Below are 16,209 nucleotides of genomic sequence, written 5' to 3'. Positions count from 1 at the left end.
GCTCTCCCTGCTCTCAGAGCCACCCCTCCATTGCAGGGATTTCATCTGGGGGCGTTTCTTGGGGCTTTGTCTTGCTTTGGCTGAAGTTGAACATTGAACAGAAGCTTTGGGTGTATGTAATGTGTTGGGAAAGGCTATCCACTGCTGGAGCAGCCAGGGAGTTGGTGAGAGCAGGCACGGGCTGGAGCACTGGAGGAGCACCTTGGGCTCCTGAAGGCACTGTCCTGCATGAGGGGAGCAGTCAGTCCCCTGCACTTGCTGCTGCTCTGGGACAGGGGGGGTGGGCTGGGTTGCAGTCCTGGCAGGCACTGCAGCCTGGGAGAAGGGTTGATGGATGAGCCAGGTCTGAACAAGAGCTGGCAAGAGGAAAAGCCTCACCTGGAGGCACCTCCATGTGTTAAAGTGCTCAGGGTTTGGAGAGCCAGAGTGTACCTGGGGCTTTGGGGCTTTGTTGGCAGGTTTTGTTACAGATACACAATGCCCATGTTCATGGGGAAGTGGCCATGGAGGAGAAGCAGCACTTTACACAGAGACCATGGCATTTCCAAGTCCCATTCCTGATCTCTCCCGTTAGTGCGTCTGTGCTGCCACAGCCAGGCTGGGAGCACTCTGGTGAGATAGGACAGTGCCTGATAAAAAGTAGTGGATTAATTGTAGTTGTTGGTTGGATGTAAACAGACTGGGAGATACAAACCGGGAGAGCAGTTAGGGAGCTCTGGGATGAATCAGTCCCTGTTCCAGGAAGACAGGTTATCCTGGGCACTGCTGAGCTCAGCTGCTTGTGGGAGCAGGACATCCAGGTGTGCCTGAATTCCTTCTAACAATTTGGGAATTTTCTTGGAGACTGTTCTTGCCAGTTTCCTGAGCACCCGTCTGAGATCTGGGGCATTTCTAAGGGCTTGTTTCTATAACCTTTGGAAGTCACTACAAACAGCCCATGTGCTGCTGGGTGAGGCACCAAGGGCTGGCTTTGACAGGGGAGGTTTTCTGTTGGCAGTGTCCAGAGTCAGCATCCATGCACTCTTTCAGTATTTTTCATGCTCAGTGGACTTCAGAAGTGTTTAGTCACCGAATCAATACAGAAGTCTGTGCAGCGCAATTAATTAATTGCCATTAAACCGCCTGTGGGGTTCAGGGCTCAGTGTTGGCGCCAGTTTTGTTTAAGGTCTTTATTGATGATCTGGATGAGGAGATCGAGGGCAGCCTCCGAGTTCACAGAGGATGGAAGGTGAGTGGGATGTGGATCTGCTGGAGGGCAGGAAGCTCTGCCGGGGGATCTGGACAGGCTGGATTCGTGGGGTGGAGGAGGGGATAGTGGTGGCCTCAAGAATGCCCAGGGAATGGACTCAATGTGGAGGGTCTTTCCTAACCCAGCTCTGTGCCTGGGTGGTGTGTGGTGGGTCAGCAGGGAGCTTGTGCCCAGCTCTGTGTCCGTTCAGGTGCCAACGCTGAAGCCCATGGACCTGATGGTGGAGGCGAGCCCGCGCAGGACCTTCGCCAACGCCCACACCTACCACATCAACTCCATCTCCGTCAACAGCGACTACGCCACGTACCTGTCTGCAGACGACCTCCGCATCAACCTCTGGCACCTGGAAGTCACCAACAGGAGCTTCAGTATCCTTTTGTGCCCTCTGCACAGCGGGTGCAGCTCAGCTGCCTGTGTTTAACAGAATCACTTTAATGTTACTAATTAGAGTGGGAGTTTGAATCCAGGGATTAAAAGAGGATTTTGAAGTCTGGAGGTGTAATGCAGTGAAAGCAGGCTTTGGGATGTTCAGTCGTTCCTGAGGGCAAGCATGCCTCCAGCGGAAAACCGTCAGTAGAAGTATCAGAGAAAGTTTGATTTCTAAGGGGAAGTTGAGGAATTGTGGGAGCGTCCCTAATTTGTGGAGTTCGGTCAACTTAAAAATAAGAGTTGTTGGATATGAACAGTAGGTCCTTTGTTACTGTGGGTGCTTCTTCCAAAGTCTGTGGTCTCTTAACCAAGTGACACTTCTTTTGAAACCAAATCTCAATATTTTTTCATGTCAAGTGATATCATTAACTGCAGAAGTACTTTTCAGATCTTTTTGCAAACCTGTGCATCCAGAACTAGCAATGTGTTTTACATTGATAAATTTGCAGTAAAATAAAAGTTGTGGTACTGACTCCAAAATAGGTGATTTTCTAAAGTTTTAGGTCCGGTTTTTCAAAAGCTTTAGGTAAAGAGATGAGGTTTATTTGGTGTGCAGTAGGAAGCATTGAGAAGGAGGCTTGTGGAGACTTGCTGGACTTACTTGTGGGATATTCTTTCCCTCTGGGAGTCTGAAATTGCCCAGCATCTGTAGATTTGAGATGGAGAGAGCTGGAGAGACTCTTTAAAAGAGCATGTAATGACAGGCCAAGGGGGGATGGCTTCCCTCTGTCAGAGGGCAGGGCTGGATGGGATATTGGGAAGGAATTGTTCCCTGGGAGGGTGGGCAGGCCCTGGCACAGGGTGCCCAGAGCAGCTGGGGCTGCCCCTGGATCCCTGGCAGTGCCCAAGGCCAGGCTGGACATTGGGGCTTGGAGAAATCTGGTCCCTTGCAACCCAGACCATTCCGGGTTTCTGTGACCTGTCAACTCCAGACTTCCCCAGGCTCTCCCCCACTTTGTGTACCTTGCACACAGTGGAAAGGAAGCTCTTGCCCCAGTTTTCTCCCTGGCGTTTTTAAGCTCTGTCCCCGATGAGCTGCCAGAGGGGCTCGAGTGCGCAGCGTTGCAGGCCTTGACCAGCTGTGGCAGACATCGTGGACATCAAGCCGGCCAACATGGAGGAGCTGACCGAGGTGATCACGGCGGCCGAGTTCCACCCGCACCAGTGCAACACCTTCGTGTACAGCAGCAGCAAGGGCACCATCCGCCTGTGCGACATGCGCTCGTCAGCGCTGTGCGACCAGCACTCCAAGTGTGAGTGCCCTTCCGTCCATCCCTCCATCCGTCCCTCCGTCCTGCCCTCCGTCCTTCCCTCCATCCTGCCCTCCGTCCTGCCCTCCAGCTGTGCTGCTCCGTGCGTGTGGGACCCGCCCTCCCTGAGGAGCGACAGGGCCGTGCTGGGAGTGCTGGGGGCATCTCAGTTGTCTTCTTCTAGACCAGCACTGGGCACGAGGGTAGCGTGAGGCACCACCTGACCGCTCCTGTTGGCCCATTCTTGCCTCACAAAGTGATGGGAACGAGTGCTTTGGGCACCAGTGAGACCTGTCTGCTGGCCACACTCAGGCCTGGTGCCTCTCAAGGTATCTGCTCATCATGTGCCAGTTCAGGGCAGCTCTGTCATCTCTGTGCATTGGAAGCTGGGCACATGCTGCCAGAATTCTGTCCCCTGTGACCAGTGCAGCTGCTAGGAAAGGATGAATCCTTAGGAATATGCCCTAGAAGATTCCAGTGGTTCAGGCTGGCTGCTCCTTAGGCTGCTGAGCCACCAAAGCACAAGCAGGTGAGGAAGGAAAGCTTTGCTGTGGAAGCCATGAGGATCCTGCCCAGGCCTTGCACACAGCCACGTGTTCCTGCTGGCAGAGCTGTGCTTTAGCAGTGTGCCCAGCCCTGGGGGGTGCCTGCCACACTGACACTGCCAGGCCAGCTTCCTGCAGTGCACAGAGGGGTTTCTTGGTGCTAGAAGGAAATATTTGGGCAATGGGAAGTGATGAATGTGAGGCCACCCCACTGACCTGGTTCAGTGTTGCATTAAATCAGTTAAAAGCACTTTATTTTTAACTGCTTGTGACTGAATCACGTCCTGCTATAAGGGGTCTGTCAAAAATGAACAAGATCTGGGTAGCCTGGGTCAGGAATCTCTGATTTCAGAGGTTGCCTTGTGGATTTAAGCAACACATCTGCTGATCTGCTCTCTAAAATCACACAAATTGTGTTGCAAATGTAGCTGCTCACATGTCAGTAGGTTGTTTAGTACAGCTGTGGTTAAGATCTAAAGAAAAGTACATTGTGCAGTGGTGTCCTCGTGTTTGGGTCCTGCTGTTTGCATCTGCTCCTGTTGTGTGTGATGTGTCGATCAGGTGTGATGGTTACAGTACCCACTGCTGTTGTTGCTCTGGTTGATCCCCAAGACCTGTGAGTTGTGGTTTGCTGGTGCTGTGCTCCAGTTAAATGTTGGAGATGGACATCTGGCAATCTGATGACCTAGAACACCACATTGCTAAAAAAGATTATTTCTGAAAAGTGTCTAACAGCAACTTTCTTCAAAAGGAAACTAATCAATTGATTTAAAATTTTCCAATACTGCAAACATTGGAAGCTGTAAGAGCTGGCGTTGGTTTCACGTGGAACTGTGTGTTCTCTCTGCAGTTTTTGAGGAACCTGAAGATCCTAGCAGCAGATCATTTTTTTCAGAAATAATATCCTCGATATCTGATGTGAAATTCAGCCACAACGGGCGATACATGATGACAAGAGACTACCTGTCTGTCAAGGTGTGGGACCTCAACATGGAGAAGAGGCCCGTGGAGACCTACCAGGTAGGGCACTGGCGTGTCCCGAGCTGTCCCTTGTGTCCCTGTGCCCCGTGTGCGTGTCCAACGCATGTCCTGTCCCCAGGTGCACGAGTACCTGCGCAGCAAGCTGTGCTCCCTCTATGAGAACGACTGCATCTTCGACAAGTTCGAGTGCTGCTGGAACAGCCCCGACAGGTGAGGGGCTGAGGGGGCTCGGGGTGCCTCGGCACCAGGAGCTTGGGGTCCAGCCTGGAGAGGGCCCCAGCTGGGTGCTCTGAACGGGAGGGTGCAAACAGCTCCAAGTCACAGAGGGCAGAAACCCAGAAATGCCACTGGAGCAGGCAGTTTACACAGACAAGATTGCCAGGGCTATCCCTGCCCCTGTGCTCAGAGCTGGGGCCCAGCACAGGAAGGACCTGGAGCTGCTGGAGGCAGGCCAGAGGAGGCTCCAAATGTCAGAGGGATGGAGCAGCTCTGCTGGGAGGAACAGCTGGGAGAGCTGGGAGTGTTCAGCCTGGAGAGGAGAAGCTCCAGGGTGGCCTAAGTGTGGCCTCACAGCACCTGAAGAGGCCAACAAGAAACATGAAGAGAGACTATTAACAAGGGGCTTAGAGTGCCAGGACAAGGGGGAATGGCTTCCCACTGCCAGAGGGCTGGGATAGATGGGATATTGGGAAGGAACTGTTCCCTGGGAGGGTGGGAAGGCCCTGGCACAGAGAAGCTGTGGCTGCCCCTGGATCCCTGGAAGTCGAAGGCCAGGCTGCTGGGACGGTGGGGGGTGCCCCTGCCATGGCAGGGCTGGCACTGGGTGGGCTTTGGGGTCCCTTCCCACCCACACCAGTCTGTGACTTCTGTTGACATGGGACAAAGGGGTAGAGGAACACCAGGAAAACCTGCTTTGCTCACGTTCAGATGAACAAAGTGTAACTGCAGCTGAGCGCCAGTGGCAGGAGGGGAGACTGGGGAGCACCTGCTAAAAGAGAAGGGGTGCAGTGGAAGCAGTGCTGAAGTCCCAGAGGAATTGAGCAGGTGTCCAGAGGAGAGGAATGCCATGGAATGCCACGAACGTGGTCTGACAGGTGTGAGAGAGAGGAGGGGGTGGATTTTATTTCTAACAAGATCTGCCTTTTTCCTTGAACCAGTACAATCATGACTGGATCTTACAACAACTTCTTCCGGACGTTTGAGCGGAACACGCACCGGGACGTCACCCTGGAGGCGTCCCGGGAGAGCAGCAAACCTCGTGCCATCCTAAAGCCACGCAAAGTGTGCACAACTGGGAAGAGGAAGAAGGACGAAATTACCGTTGACAGTCTGGACTTCAACAAGAAGATTCTGCACACAGCATGGCACCCCTCGGAGAACATCATCGCTGTAGCTGCCACCAATAACTTGTATTTATTCCAGGAAAAGATTAACTAAGGATGGCTGCCTGCGGACAGAGTCTCGTCTCGCATAGTTCAGCTCAGTTGTTTATCTGTAACAGAAGGCCTTGTTGTCCTGTCAGTGAGGAACATTGATGCACTTACTTCCCTTGAGCTATCGGAGAGCATCTGGCCTGGCTTTGAGTTCCTGGCATGGTTCTGCCTTCGGTGGGGTGGGAGCGTCCACGCGGCTTTTGGGGAGGACCCTCCGAGGCAGAATTGGTGGACAGTGCTCAATGAGGCCAACACTCAAAACAAATGTATTTATTGATGTCTGAGCCTTCCTTTCCAGTTTATAGACCAAAAAATTTAACACCTGAGAAGAAAAGTTGTCATAAAAGTGTAATTTCTCTCTCGCGCGCTCTCTGCTGTAATATTTGGGCCTTTCAGAACATTTCTCGTGCTTGATGCCTGTACATTCCTCCTTGGGCCTGGGGCCAGGGTCTGCCCTCGGAGCACGGCGGCAGGGCTTGAGGTGGGGTCTAGGCAGGCGTCCATGGCTATTTACTCACCAACTGTACCTATAACCACACCTTCGGTGGAAACCACTTAATAAATAACAGCCTCTCAAACGCGTTCTTAGAGCTGGAGGGATGTATTCAGTCTTCTTTTTGTATTGCATGTCTTGAGCTGGTGCAGAACAGTTCTGGTGGTACCTCTGACAGAGTTTGCCCCAAAACACCGAGTTTTGGCAGACTAATACAAACTTTTTTGTGTAGTATTTCAGATTCTAAATTTAGAGTTTCCATGGCATTGTCATAGAGTTGGAGTTGCACTGGATTTGTTGTCAAAGGCTCTGTGTGTGCCAAGTAGGAGATGGAAAGGGTCCTAGAAACATCCACAGCCTTAACCAAGTGTCGGCCTTGCACGGAGGGAACCGAAACATTGACACCTTCTCTGCTTTGAGGATAAAAATGCAGCTTCTCTGGTGCATCTCACCCTCAGCCAGAGACAGACCTGACGTGCATTATGGTTTTTAACCTTTTTAGTATTTGTCACGAAGGGAACAGTTTTATTTTAAATATTTGGCGTAGTATCTCGTATTTCCCACTGCAGCTCCAGAGCCACTCCGGGCTGTGCCGCGGCACAGCCGGGCTGGGCTGCCCAGGGAGGGCCACGCCGAGCCCGAGCTGGCGGGACAGCGGCTGCTGGAGCTCTCTTGCTCACTTGTTTTAAGCCTTAGGTACTGTTTTTTTGTTGGGTTTTTTTTTTTCTTCCAAAGAGGCCTAAATCACATCCCCTTCCCCCGGATGAGCCCGGGGCCAAAGGGCCCTGGAGCTGCGGGCACATCCAGCAGCCCCCAGCAGCCAGAGGCTGCACTCTGCCATGTGCCTGCAGCCTGGGAATTCCTTCCCAGAGCCCCAAGCTTTCCCCCAGCAAGTCCCAAGTGTGGTTACACTCCATTTCCCTGGAACAAAGGCGTGTTCCAGTCCCAAGAGCAATCCGTGGCCGTCCCACCCCTCCCGGTACCGCCCCCCGAGCCGCTGGGTCCCCGGAAGGTGGGAAGGACACACCCTGAGGTTCTCCCAGGAAAGGTTCCGTTCAGCCAGTCCTATGCTGTACATTGGTTGTGACACTTTGGAACGCTGGAGATGTGGAACTGGGGGGTCGCTGAAGCGTTGATCCGACCGCATTCCCAACGCCCGCTCGAGCCGATCCGTGGGGTTGTACATAATTGTTCAGTTCTTTTGACCAAAAAGTTTAATAAATTTTAAATGTTTACCTGGCCGTGCTCCCTGTGTTTTGACATTTCCTTCTGTGGGGGAGGGAGGTGGCTGGATGGGCCAAGCCAGGGGGAAGTGTTTCCAGTTGGGATGGTTGGAGCGGCCAGAGCTGCTGCCCTGCTCCAGGACACAGCAGGGCTGGCTGGTGTGGATCTATTCTTTCAGCACATATAAGTGGAATATCAGTAAAAAGGATATGATGGAATCTCCTATTCTATAGCCCTGCTTGCTTGTACCACTTTCAATTAGTTTTTGGCTATTCTCATGGAATTTTTATCCTTTTCATCTAAAACTGGATTTTAGTGTCAAGTTTGATAAAACTGCTGCCTAGTGGAGCACCCTGGTCTAGTGAAAGGCTGTACCCCCCATGGCAAGGGGTGGAACTGGATGGGCTTTAAGGTCCCTCCCAACCTAAATCCTTCTGGGATTGTGTTTCTGCCCCATGGCTTTGGGCAGTCCCACCCACAGAAGGTCAAGGACGTGGGCTCAGCCCCTCCGTGATAATCATGCCATGAAATTCTAATTAAAACCAACGTCAGTGAGGAATGAGTGAGCATGGAACTTTTCAGTACCTCTGTGCCCTCACTGTGCCTGAGCAGGAGCCAGCACAGCCCCAGGGGCGTGAGCCAGGAGGAGGGAGCTGGGGGACAGTGGCAGTGAAAAAGGGACAGCGTAGTTTAATCCCATCTCCAACCAAAGCCCACTTTGCTCAGCAGCGATTTGCTGCTCTCAGTCCCACAGGAAATGGAAGCAGCACTGGAGCGCTGGGGGGTTCTGGCTCCAGCCTCAGGGGCAGGGTTTGGATTGGAAATCCGGAAAAATTCCTTCCTGGAAAGGCTGCCCAGCCCTGGCACAGCTGCCCGGGGCAGTGGTGGAGTCCCCATCCCTGGAGGGATCCCAAAGCCCTGTGGATGTGGCACCTGGGGACGTGGGGCAGTGGTGGCCTGGGCAGTGCTGGGAAAGGTTGGGCTTGATGGGCTCAGCTTTTCCAGCCTCAACAATTCCATGGTTTTCAGCTCCTCAGGAGCATCACAGCCCTATGTGTGTGAGCAGTGAGTGCAGGTTGTCCAGGGCCTGCTGAGGTTTGTTTGATGCTGTTTCTATGGAAACTTCTCAATTCCGTGTCAGTGACGTGACCAGTGGGAAAGGGGCAGGTGGAGGCCAAGAGCCTCATCAACCCCTTTCCGCTGTTACTGGAGAAAAAGGAATGAGGAAACTCTGAGTTCACCAGGAACCTTTTTATTTAAATATATAAAACATGGTATTTTGGCAAACATTCATTTTCCCATTAAATAAGGTAAAATCACTGAAGGGAAAGGCATTGCTTCAGTAAAAACCAAGGAGAAGCCACCCTGTGGTTCATCTGCCCAGGGCTGGGGTCAGGTGCAGACTTACATGGGACAGGTAAAGCCTGTGAAGCGACAGCCTGCGGTAGGTACAGCAGAGAACTTGGAGTAACTTCTAGGGGTTAAATAAATGTCCTGGCAAAAGCAGCTTTTAGTAGGCACTAAATCCAAATTCTACCTCTGAACTAGGACAAACGGATGGAGTTTTACCCATGTGCTCATCTCTCTTGCCACTGTGTCTCAACACTTTACACCTCCCACCGAAGTGAACTAAGCAACAACTACCAGAGGAAAAGCTGCCCCAGGGCCGGTGGCAGCCCCTGGGAACTCCCGTATCGATCTGTAAGGCCACTCGTAGTTTGGGCTAATCCCTCCCTGCGGGGACTGCAGGAGCAGTGCCAACGTTCCCACCCCGGCACAGGAACAGGAGCGGGCAGGATGGACACGGCCCAGCACAAGGGCTGCTGAAAGCTGGGATTGCTTTAAACATGGAGCTGCTCTACTTCTCAGGTACTTCACTACAAAGCACTAAGGGACATTACAGCATCTGCCACGTGCTCTAGGGATTGATCCAGCAGGGATTGATCCAGAAGGCTCTATGTGACACAGGAGCTCCAGCGTCTCCCTTCCCATTTTTAGACTAAACTAAAACAGGACACGGACAGGACACACACACAATGGCGCCACGACCAGCTCCCCCCTCCTCTGCACCTCCTGCGCTCCAGCTGAGTCTGCCTTGCTCCAACTCCTCCATCCCGGGTGCCTCTAGAAGGTGCTGCTGGAAGCTGTGGTGGTCAGGCGCCTCCCGATGTAAATCCTGCGGGGCAGAGCACACGGTCAGCCAGAGCTGCAGTTTCTACCAGGTCGCTGCCTCTGGAATTCCCAGCAGGAGCAGCACTGCCAGCTGTAACCAAACAGGGACAAAACTGCCCTGGAGCCCAGTCCCAGTGATTCTGCCCCTGCTCTGGCACTGCTCCCCAGCCCCAGGGCCAGCACATACCCCCCACACTGATGCTGGAAAGGAAACCTCCATCGTGTTTAATTGTCTCAGTCACATGTCCCCCATCCTTCCCAGGAGGGAATTTAAAAATATATTAAATAGTTTAAAATAATATTAAGTATTTTTAAATCTATCTCAGTGGAATTTTAAAATCTATTAAATATTAGCTATTTCCTTTGCTGATCTCCTAATTTTGAGATTAAGGGTCTCATCCAGCAGAGCCAAGTGTTGTGTGACTACAGTTCCAGTGTACAGAATTCCACATTTCCCTGGCCCTTGATTGTTCTGAGAAATTCCCAACCAGTGAGAAAATCAGAAAACTTCCACCATCCAGCAATACCACAGGCAGGAAGCACTTCCTGAATAACCATCTCTCCTCCTTCATGGAGAAAAGTTAACTCTTCTCTTGGGCAAAGAGGGAATTGGGAATCAGAATCAGGACTCAAAGAAAGCAGGTAAAAAAATCTGCTTTTTTTTTTCAATTGAACCTTACCCCAGTCCAATGGCCAGCAGGTGAGAGAGCAGCAGGGATGGGAGGAAAACCTTCAGGAATTCCGCAGAGAATATTCCCCCTTTCTTCATGACACTGGTGTTCCTCATGCTGAGCGTGGCTGTGCGCCGGGGGTGTTTGAAGAGGAATTCCCTGGATTTGGGGAAGAAATGGGAAGCGTGTGTTCAGGCCTGGAGAAGGAGAAGCTGCACAGAGCTCACCCAGCAGCTGTGCCAGCACTCACTTGGGTGGGATGTTCTCGGGCCGGCTGGACCAATCCCAGATCCAATCCGCGTTCTTCCTCAGCAGCCGCTCCACCTCCCTCCTCCTTTCCAGGAAATCCTCCTCAGACTGAAACCAAGAGCCACCACCATCAGACAGCACCCGGAGCCAGGACAGCTGAGAGCTGCCAGAGCTCCTGCTCTGCAGCCAGGACCACTGCCGAGGCCAGCTCTGACTCCCACCTTCCCACCCTTTCCCATGTCCCTTCCATGGAAGTGTTCACATCCCAGATCAAGATGGGGAGCAGGGAGATCCATCTTCAGAGTGGGATGTGAATACCCCCTACCATATCCCATATCCCATATCCCATATCCCATACGTGCCTACAACAAGACTGCCCTGGCAGTGAAATCCCAGAGCCCAGCGTTTAATCCTCATGCACAGACCGAAAATATCCCCAGCCCCCAGCTCTGATGGACACTGGGCACAGGGATTCCTGCCTTACCCCAGCTCTGATGGACACTGGGCACAGGGATTCCTGCCTTATCCCAGCCCCCAGCTCTGATGGACACTGGGCACAGGGATTCCTGCCTTACCCCAGCTCCCAGCTCTGATGGACACTGGGCACAGGGATTTCCTGCCCATGCTCAGAGCTGGCAGGTGTCACTGACTCCTTGTCCAGCTCCTGCAGGGAATAATTCCAGTCCCTGGGCCATCCTGGGCAGGCAGGTGGCCCTGGCCAGGTGTGTGCTCACAGAACAAGCCCCCCCAAGCCAGGCTTTGGTGCAGTTACAGCACAAACGCTGAGTAAGGGCAGAGCTCCTGGCTCAGCTCGGCTCCATTCCATGCAGCCAAGGCCTTGGGATAAAAATAGATCCTGCTCCCAGAATTCCAACAGCTCTTGATGCACAGACACACGGGACAGAAATAAAACTGCCCAGGCAGCTGCAATTCTGATGGCTTTCTAACTTGGGGTTATTTCTTCTCAAAGTCTAAATAATGATCTTTAAACAGCTGAAGGGTGTTTCTGACAATATAAAAATAATCATTTCCAGTAATAATTAACTTGCAGTACCATATTTAGCTAGCCTAAAGCTGGGTCCTCAAGAGTCTGGCAGGAGTTGTAGAGAAGATGCAGAAAAATTCACTTCCTTGAAATACTTCCTTCCTCAAAATGTTTTGTAAGTGATTTTTTTCATATTAAAAGCTAATTTATTACACTGAAGACTTCCGATTTCAGCCTGTCATCCTGCAATAAACCCTGTATTGATAAAATATGGTCAATGTACGTCCTTTCCCCCACTCTCGTTTCAAATGTGTTTATTCACTTTCCTTGCAAGGTAAACACACCTACAAAATGAAATCAGAAAGAACAGGGAGTGTTCCAAAGCAGCATGTATTCAGGTTTGGTATTAATTGTTAGAACACCTGGAATCAAAGCTATGGCAGGGCTTGGAAATTGTGTATTTTTGGTGGTTTTGGCTGCCATGTTTAAGTGACTCTAGAAATTCTTGCTGCTGTCAAAATAACTTTTAAAATTCCTACTAAATTGGTGGAGGTGCATTTAAACATTGGTGGGGGATGTAGGAAATGTACCCAGTCAGCAGCCAAAGGGGGAGGGGAAATCCTTCTGAAAAATCTCAGTTACAGATTGGAAAGACCAAACCAAAACATCCCCACGTGTCAGGAGCAGACACAGCCAGCCCGGCCCTGCCAGGGCTACTGAGAGCTATGGAAGTCTCTGCTTTAGCAGCTTCCCCTGCTACTCCCCAGCAGCACAGAGAGCCAGAGCTCCCCTCTCCCACAGCAAGGTGAGGATTTTACCTGGAAGCTGTTCTTCTCCCCACTGCTGTGGCTCTCTACCTCCAGAGCTCTGTGACTGTCCTGGGGGGTCTGGGAGCGAGGAGGGCTGGAGCGAGACAGAAGCACAGGGAAGGAAGGGAGTGAAGCTTTCCGGGACACAGATCCTACAGCAGCAGCCACCCCGGGAGCTGCTGGGCTCGCTCTGCCCCGGAGTGCCCTGGCCACGAGCCAAGGGCTGCACGGGGCCGTGCTGCCACAGCCCAGCCACCACAGTCACACCAGTCACAGCTGATTCCCAACCCTCTGCCCACACTCCTGGTGGGGCCCGGGCACTTCCACAGACACAACAGGCAGCAAACTGGAGTGGAAGTGGGGTGTGGTTCGAATCCTGCCAGGCCAGGCAGTTCCACGTCCCGCTGTGGAGTTTGAGTCCTGGGGTTTGGGTTTTTCTAAATACGATTTAGGCTGGAGACCTCACAGTCCATCAAAATCCAATAAATGCATTAATGGCACTGCCTCACCACCTGCCCCAGGGCTGAGCTGTTGTGTGACACTCCTGGAAACCTGCTCTGGTTTCTCAACAAGGCACAGGACAGCTCTTCAGCCAGAAGCTGTCTGCCCCTCTCCCTGCCCCTCGTGTCCCAGGCAGCAGTGCCCAGAAGGACAGCACTGCCAGTGCCAGGCCTGACCCACAGCTGGCTCTGGAGCGTTCATTCCCCAGGAGGAGCTGCCTGCACACATTCCCAGGGACAGGGCAGCTGCTGGGAGCCTCGGCAGGGACACAGCACAATCCCTCCGTGACATGGGAGGAGGATTCCGGAGTCAGCTTCCCTGTAACTCCCTCCCTGCAGGGCAGGCCTGATCCCAGCGCTGCTGTGGATTTAAACACCAACCTTTGCCAGAGAAGCGTCCCTCTGTGCGTCTGTGCACACACGTGTTCACGTGCAGACACACATGTACATCTCTAACACACTCCCCACGTGGGTGTGCGTGCACGCACACACACACAGGCATGGAAATACGCACACACACGGAAATACACTCGTGCACCGTTTCCACCTTTGCCTCTGGGCATCCAGCTGTCCTTGGGACCCCGTGGTGACCTTGGCAGGGCCCTCCCTGTGCCCGGCAGAGCTCCTGCTCACCTGTCACAGTGCGAGCTCTCCCTGGAGCTGCTCCTGCCCGACTCGTGCTGGGCGTCCAGCAGGATCTTCTCCATGTCCCCGTTGTGGATGGAGAGGGAGGCCGGCACCTGCTCCTGGCTCCCCGCAGAGACAGAGCTCCCCCTGCCACTCCCATTGCTGCTGAAGTGCAGTTCCACCCAGGACCCTGCTCGGCAGAAAGGAGAGCTGAGCCCCAGGAACCTGAGGGGTTTGCTACGGGCATGCGAGCGACGACCCCGGGGCTGCTGCCTGGAATGACGCTGCAGGGACGCAGAGCCAGCCCTGCCTCCCAGCTCATAAACAGCAGGGAATGCAAAGTGCAGGGAGCGGGAGCGAGCTGGGAAGGCTCACGGGGCTGGGAAGCAGCTGCTCAGTACATTGTGTTTCTCTCTGCACATAGAGATCTTTTATGTCGGGATATATTCAGAATTCATTGTTCAACACAGGTGGCAGTCAAAATAATCTCAAGGACTTTTGCTGCCAAAGTTCAATTATTCATTTATTGAAATTATTTTGTGCTCCAGAGCCCAGGGACTGTCTTGTTCAGCCTTTTTTCAGTCCCATTTGTAGGTGTTGCTGTTAAGCAACAGCGGGAGTGTGGCAAGGGCTGTCATGGGTTTGCTCCTCGCAGTATATTTAACACGGTCACATGGGCTTTGTTTTCCTAAGGGAGGGAATAACAACTCCCTCCTGGGCAGGGACAGCTCACTGCAGGGCCTGGAGCTGTTCCCTCTCCTATAGAATCCTGGAATGGTTTGGGTAGGGAGGGAACTCAAAGCCCACCCAGTGCCACCCCTGCCATGGCAGGGACACCTCCCACTGTCCCAGGCTGCTCCCAGCCCCAATGTCCAGCCTGGCCTTGGGCACTGCCAGGGATCCAGGGGCAGCCCCAGCTGCTCTGGGCACCCTGTGCCAGGGCCTGCCCACCCTCCCAGGGAACAATTCCTGCCCAATCTCCCATCCAGCCCTGCCCTCTGGCACTGGGAAGCCATTCCCTGGGTCCTGGCACTCCAGCCCCCTGTAAATGAGCTCAGGGAACAGAAAACACCTGAATTACACAAATGCCAGAGGAACCCTGCTGTGGAACACGTGTGGCCCAGCCACAGGAGTGCACAGGGAACAGAGCAGTGAGGACAGCAGGAACTCCCCGAATTCTGGGGAAGGATGTCTAAGGAATAAGGAGGGAAAGGAAGAGACGCAGGTAGTGGTTCTTGGGCTGTTCCTGCCCGCTGGGCACAGCTCGGGGAATGAAGCCACAGCAGGAACAGCTTGAGCTGCAGGTCTGCAAGGTCCCTTCCCAGCCATCCATGGCTGAAGGAGCAGCATCACAGGAATGCAGGTGGGGAGAAGCCAGTGCAGGGATTTAGTGTGAAGCAGGAACATCAGATGAGCAAAGATATCCCAGATATCCTGCCTGGGAGGAGACTGAGGGCTCCAAAATTAAATGGGAACAGCACAAAACCAAACTGCCTCACGGCCATGAATAACACGAGTATCTCCCTTCTAAATACAGAAACCACCATCTGGACAGCCAAGGTACCACACAACCTGCTGGATAAAAACATTCCAGGCCACCGAGTTTGGAACAGACACTTTTCTTCAAAAACCCTTTTCCTTCACAGCTGGTTTGTTGTTGTTTGGGTTTGTCTGGGAATTTTCCCCTCCACATGACAGTGCCTGGTATGTGGCAGGGACTGTGTTTAGAGCCAGACAAATCCTTCCCTACCCTTTCCCCCGAAATTTATGGAAGCTCAAGCTGTTATCAAAGAACGATCACAACCACTAGAGCTCAAGTTAAGACTTTATCTGCTGAAATCTTACTGGGTTCAGTGCTGGGAATGCAGGATAAAGCAGGGAAAGGATTGGGATTACAGCAGCAAGAGGACAACAGATGTAGTTTACAATTTTCCCTTTTTTTCCTTTTTTTGGACACTCCTCAGAGTAAGGCTGTGCTGGAGCACATGGAACGGGCTGTGATCATCATTTAAAGATAGAAGAACCCGTGTTTTCACGCAGCTGGAAATACAAACAGGCGACAGCCCACGAGAGGCGATGCAGCCCGGACAGGGGAGTGACGGGGACGGGCTCAGGACAGAGGATCCTACGCGGCATCCCAGCCCAGGACACAGGTGCGAGCACAGACCAGCATCACCAAGTACTGGATCAGCACTGGAAAGCTTCATTTCCTTAAGATACAGCTTTCAGTGCTTGAAATAAAGACGGGGAATGCCACAGAGAGTGAGAATGTCCCCATGAATCGCTACAATCACCGTGCCAATCCCACTATTTGTGGCTGCGCTCGGATTTTTCCCTTTCCCGGCGAATTTGGTGCTATGTAACACCTGGTCCCTACGACGGACCCGATCCCTCCTCACAGGCACATCCACCTGCCCTCCTCCCTGGGACAAGGGGGGATGGACACGCACTGCAGCGCACTCACCTACCACAATATCGAATATCGCGACCTAGACGGGCCCCGCGCTGGCGCAACCCGCAGCGCCCGGGCAGCGGTTCGCCCCCGGCCCCCAGCCCGAGCCCCGCTGGCCTTACCCTGCAGGTTCTCCTCCT

At 53.0% G+C, this 16,209-nt stretch overlaps 2 protein-coding genes across 2 annotated transcripts in view; one reads left to right on the top strand and one right to left on the bottom strand.

Annotated features, from left to right (window-relative positions):
• The window catches only part of PPP2R2D (protein phosphatase 2 regulatory subunit Bdelta), a 23,157-nt gene extending 15,536 nt beyond the window's left edge, over window positions 1–7,621 (top strand). Inside the window, exons 2-6 of the mRNA XM_017733855.1 lie at window positions 1,440–1,617; window positions 2,767–2,931; window positions 4,324–4,493; window positions 4,573–4,664; window positions 5,612–7,621. Coding sequence (XP_017589344.1) covers window positions 1,458–1,617; window positions 2,767–2,931; window positions 4,324–4,493; window positions 4,573–4,664; window positions 5,612–5,891 — 867 coding nt within the window. The 5' untranslated portion in view covers window positions 1,440–1,457 and the 3' untranslated portion in view covers window positions 5,892–7,621. The remainder of the gene's footprint in view (window positions 1–1,439; window positions 1,618–2,766; window positions 2,932–4,323; window positions 4,494–4,572; window positions 4,665–5,611) is intronic.
• Window positions 7,622–8,840: 1,219 nt separating this feature from the next.
• The window catches only part of BNIP3 (BCL2 interacting protein 3), a 9,542-nt gene continuing 2,173 nt past the window's right edge, over window positions 8,841–16,209 (bottom strand). The window contains exons 2-7 of the mRNA XM_008633324.2: window positions 16,192–16,207; window positions 13,624–13,807; window positions 12,500–12,584; window positions 10,698–10,804; window positions 10,457–10,606; window positions 8,841–9,780 (exon numbers count right to left, since the gene is read on the bottom strand). Of these exons, the coding sequence (XP_008631546.2) occupies window positions 9,729–9,780; window positions 10,457–10,606; window positions 10,698–10,804; window positions 12,500–12,584; window positions 13,624–13,807; window positions 16,192–16,207 (594 nt within the window). The 3' untranslated portion in view covers window positions 8,841–9,728. The remainder of the gene's footprint in view (window positions 9,781–10,456; window positions 10,607–10,697; window positions 10,805–12,499; window positions 12,585–13,623; window positions 13,808–16,191; window positions 16,208–16,209) is intronic.

Source organism: Corvus brachyrhynchos, unplaced genomic scaffold (genome assembly GCF_000691975.1).
Source record: "Corvus brachyrhynchos isolate BGI_N302 unplaced genomic scaffold, ASM69197v1 scaffold514, whole genome shotgun sequence".
In the NCBI taxonomy this organism is placed as follows: Eukaryota; Metazoa; Chordata; class Aves; order Passeriformes; family Corvidae; genus Corvus; species Corvus brachyrhynchos.
The sequence above is the reverse complement of the archived record's forward strand: the minus strand, read 5'-3'. Positions and strand labels throughout refer to the sequence as shown.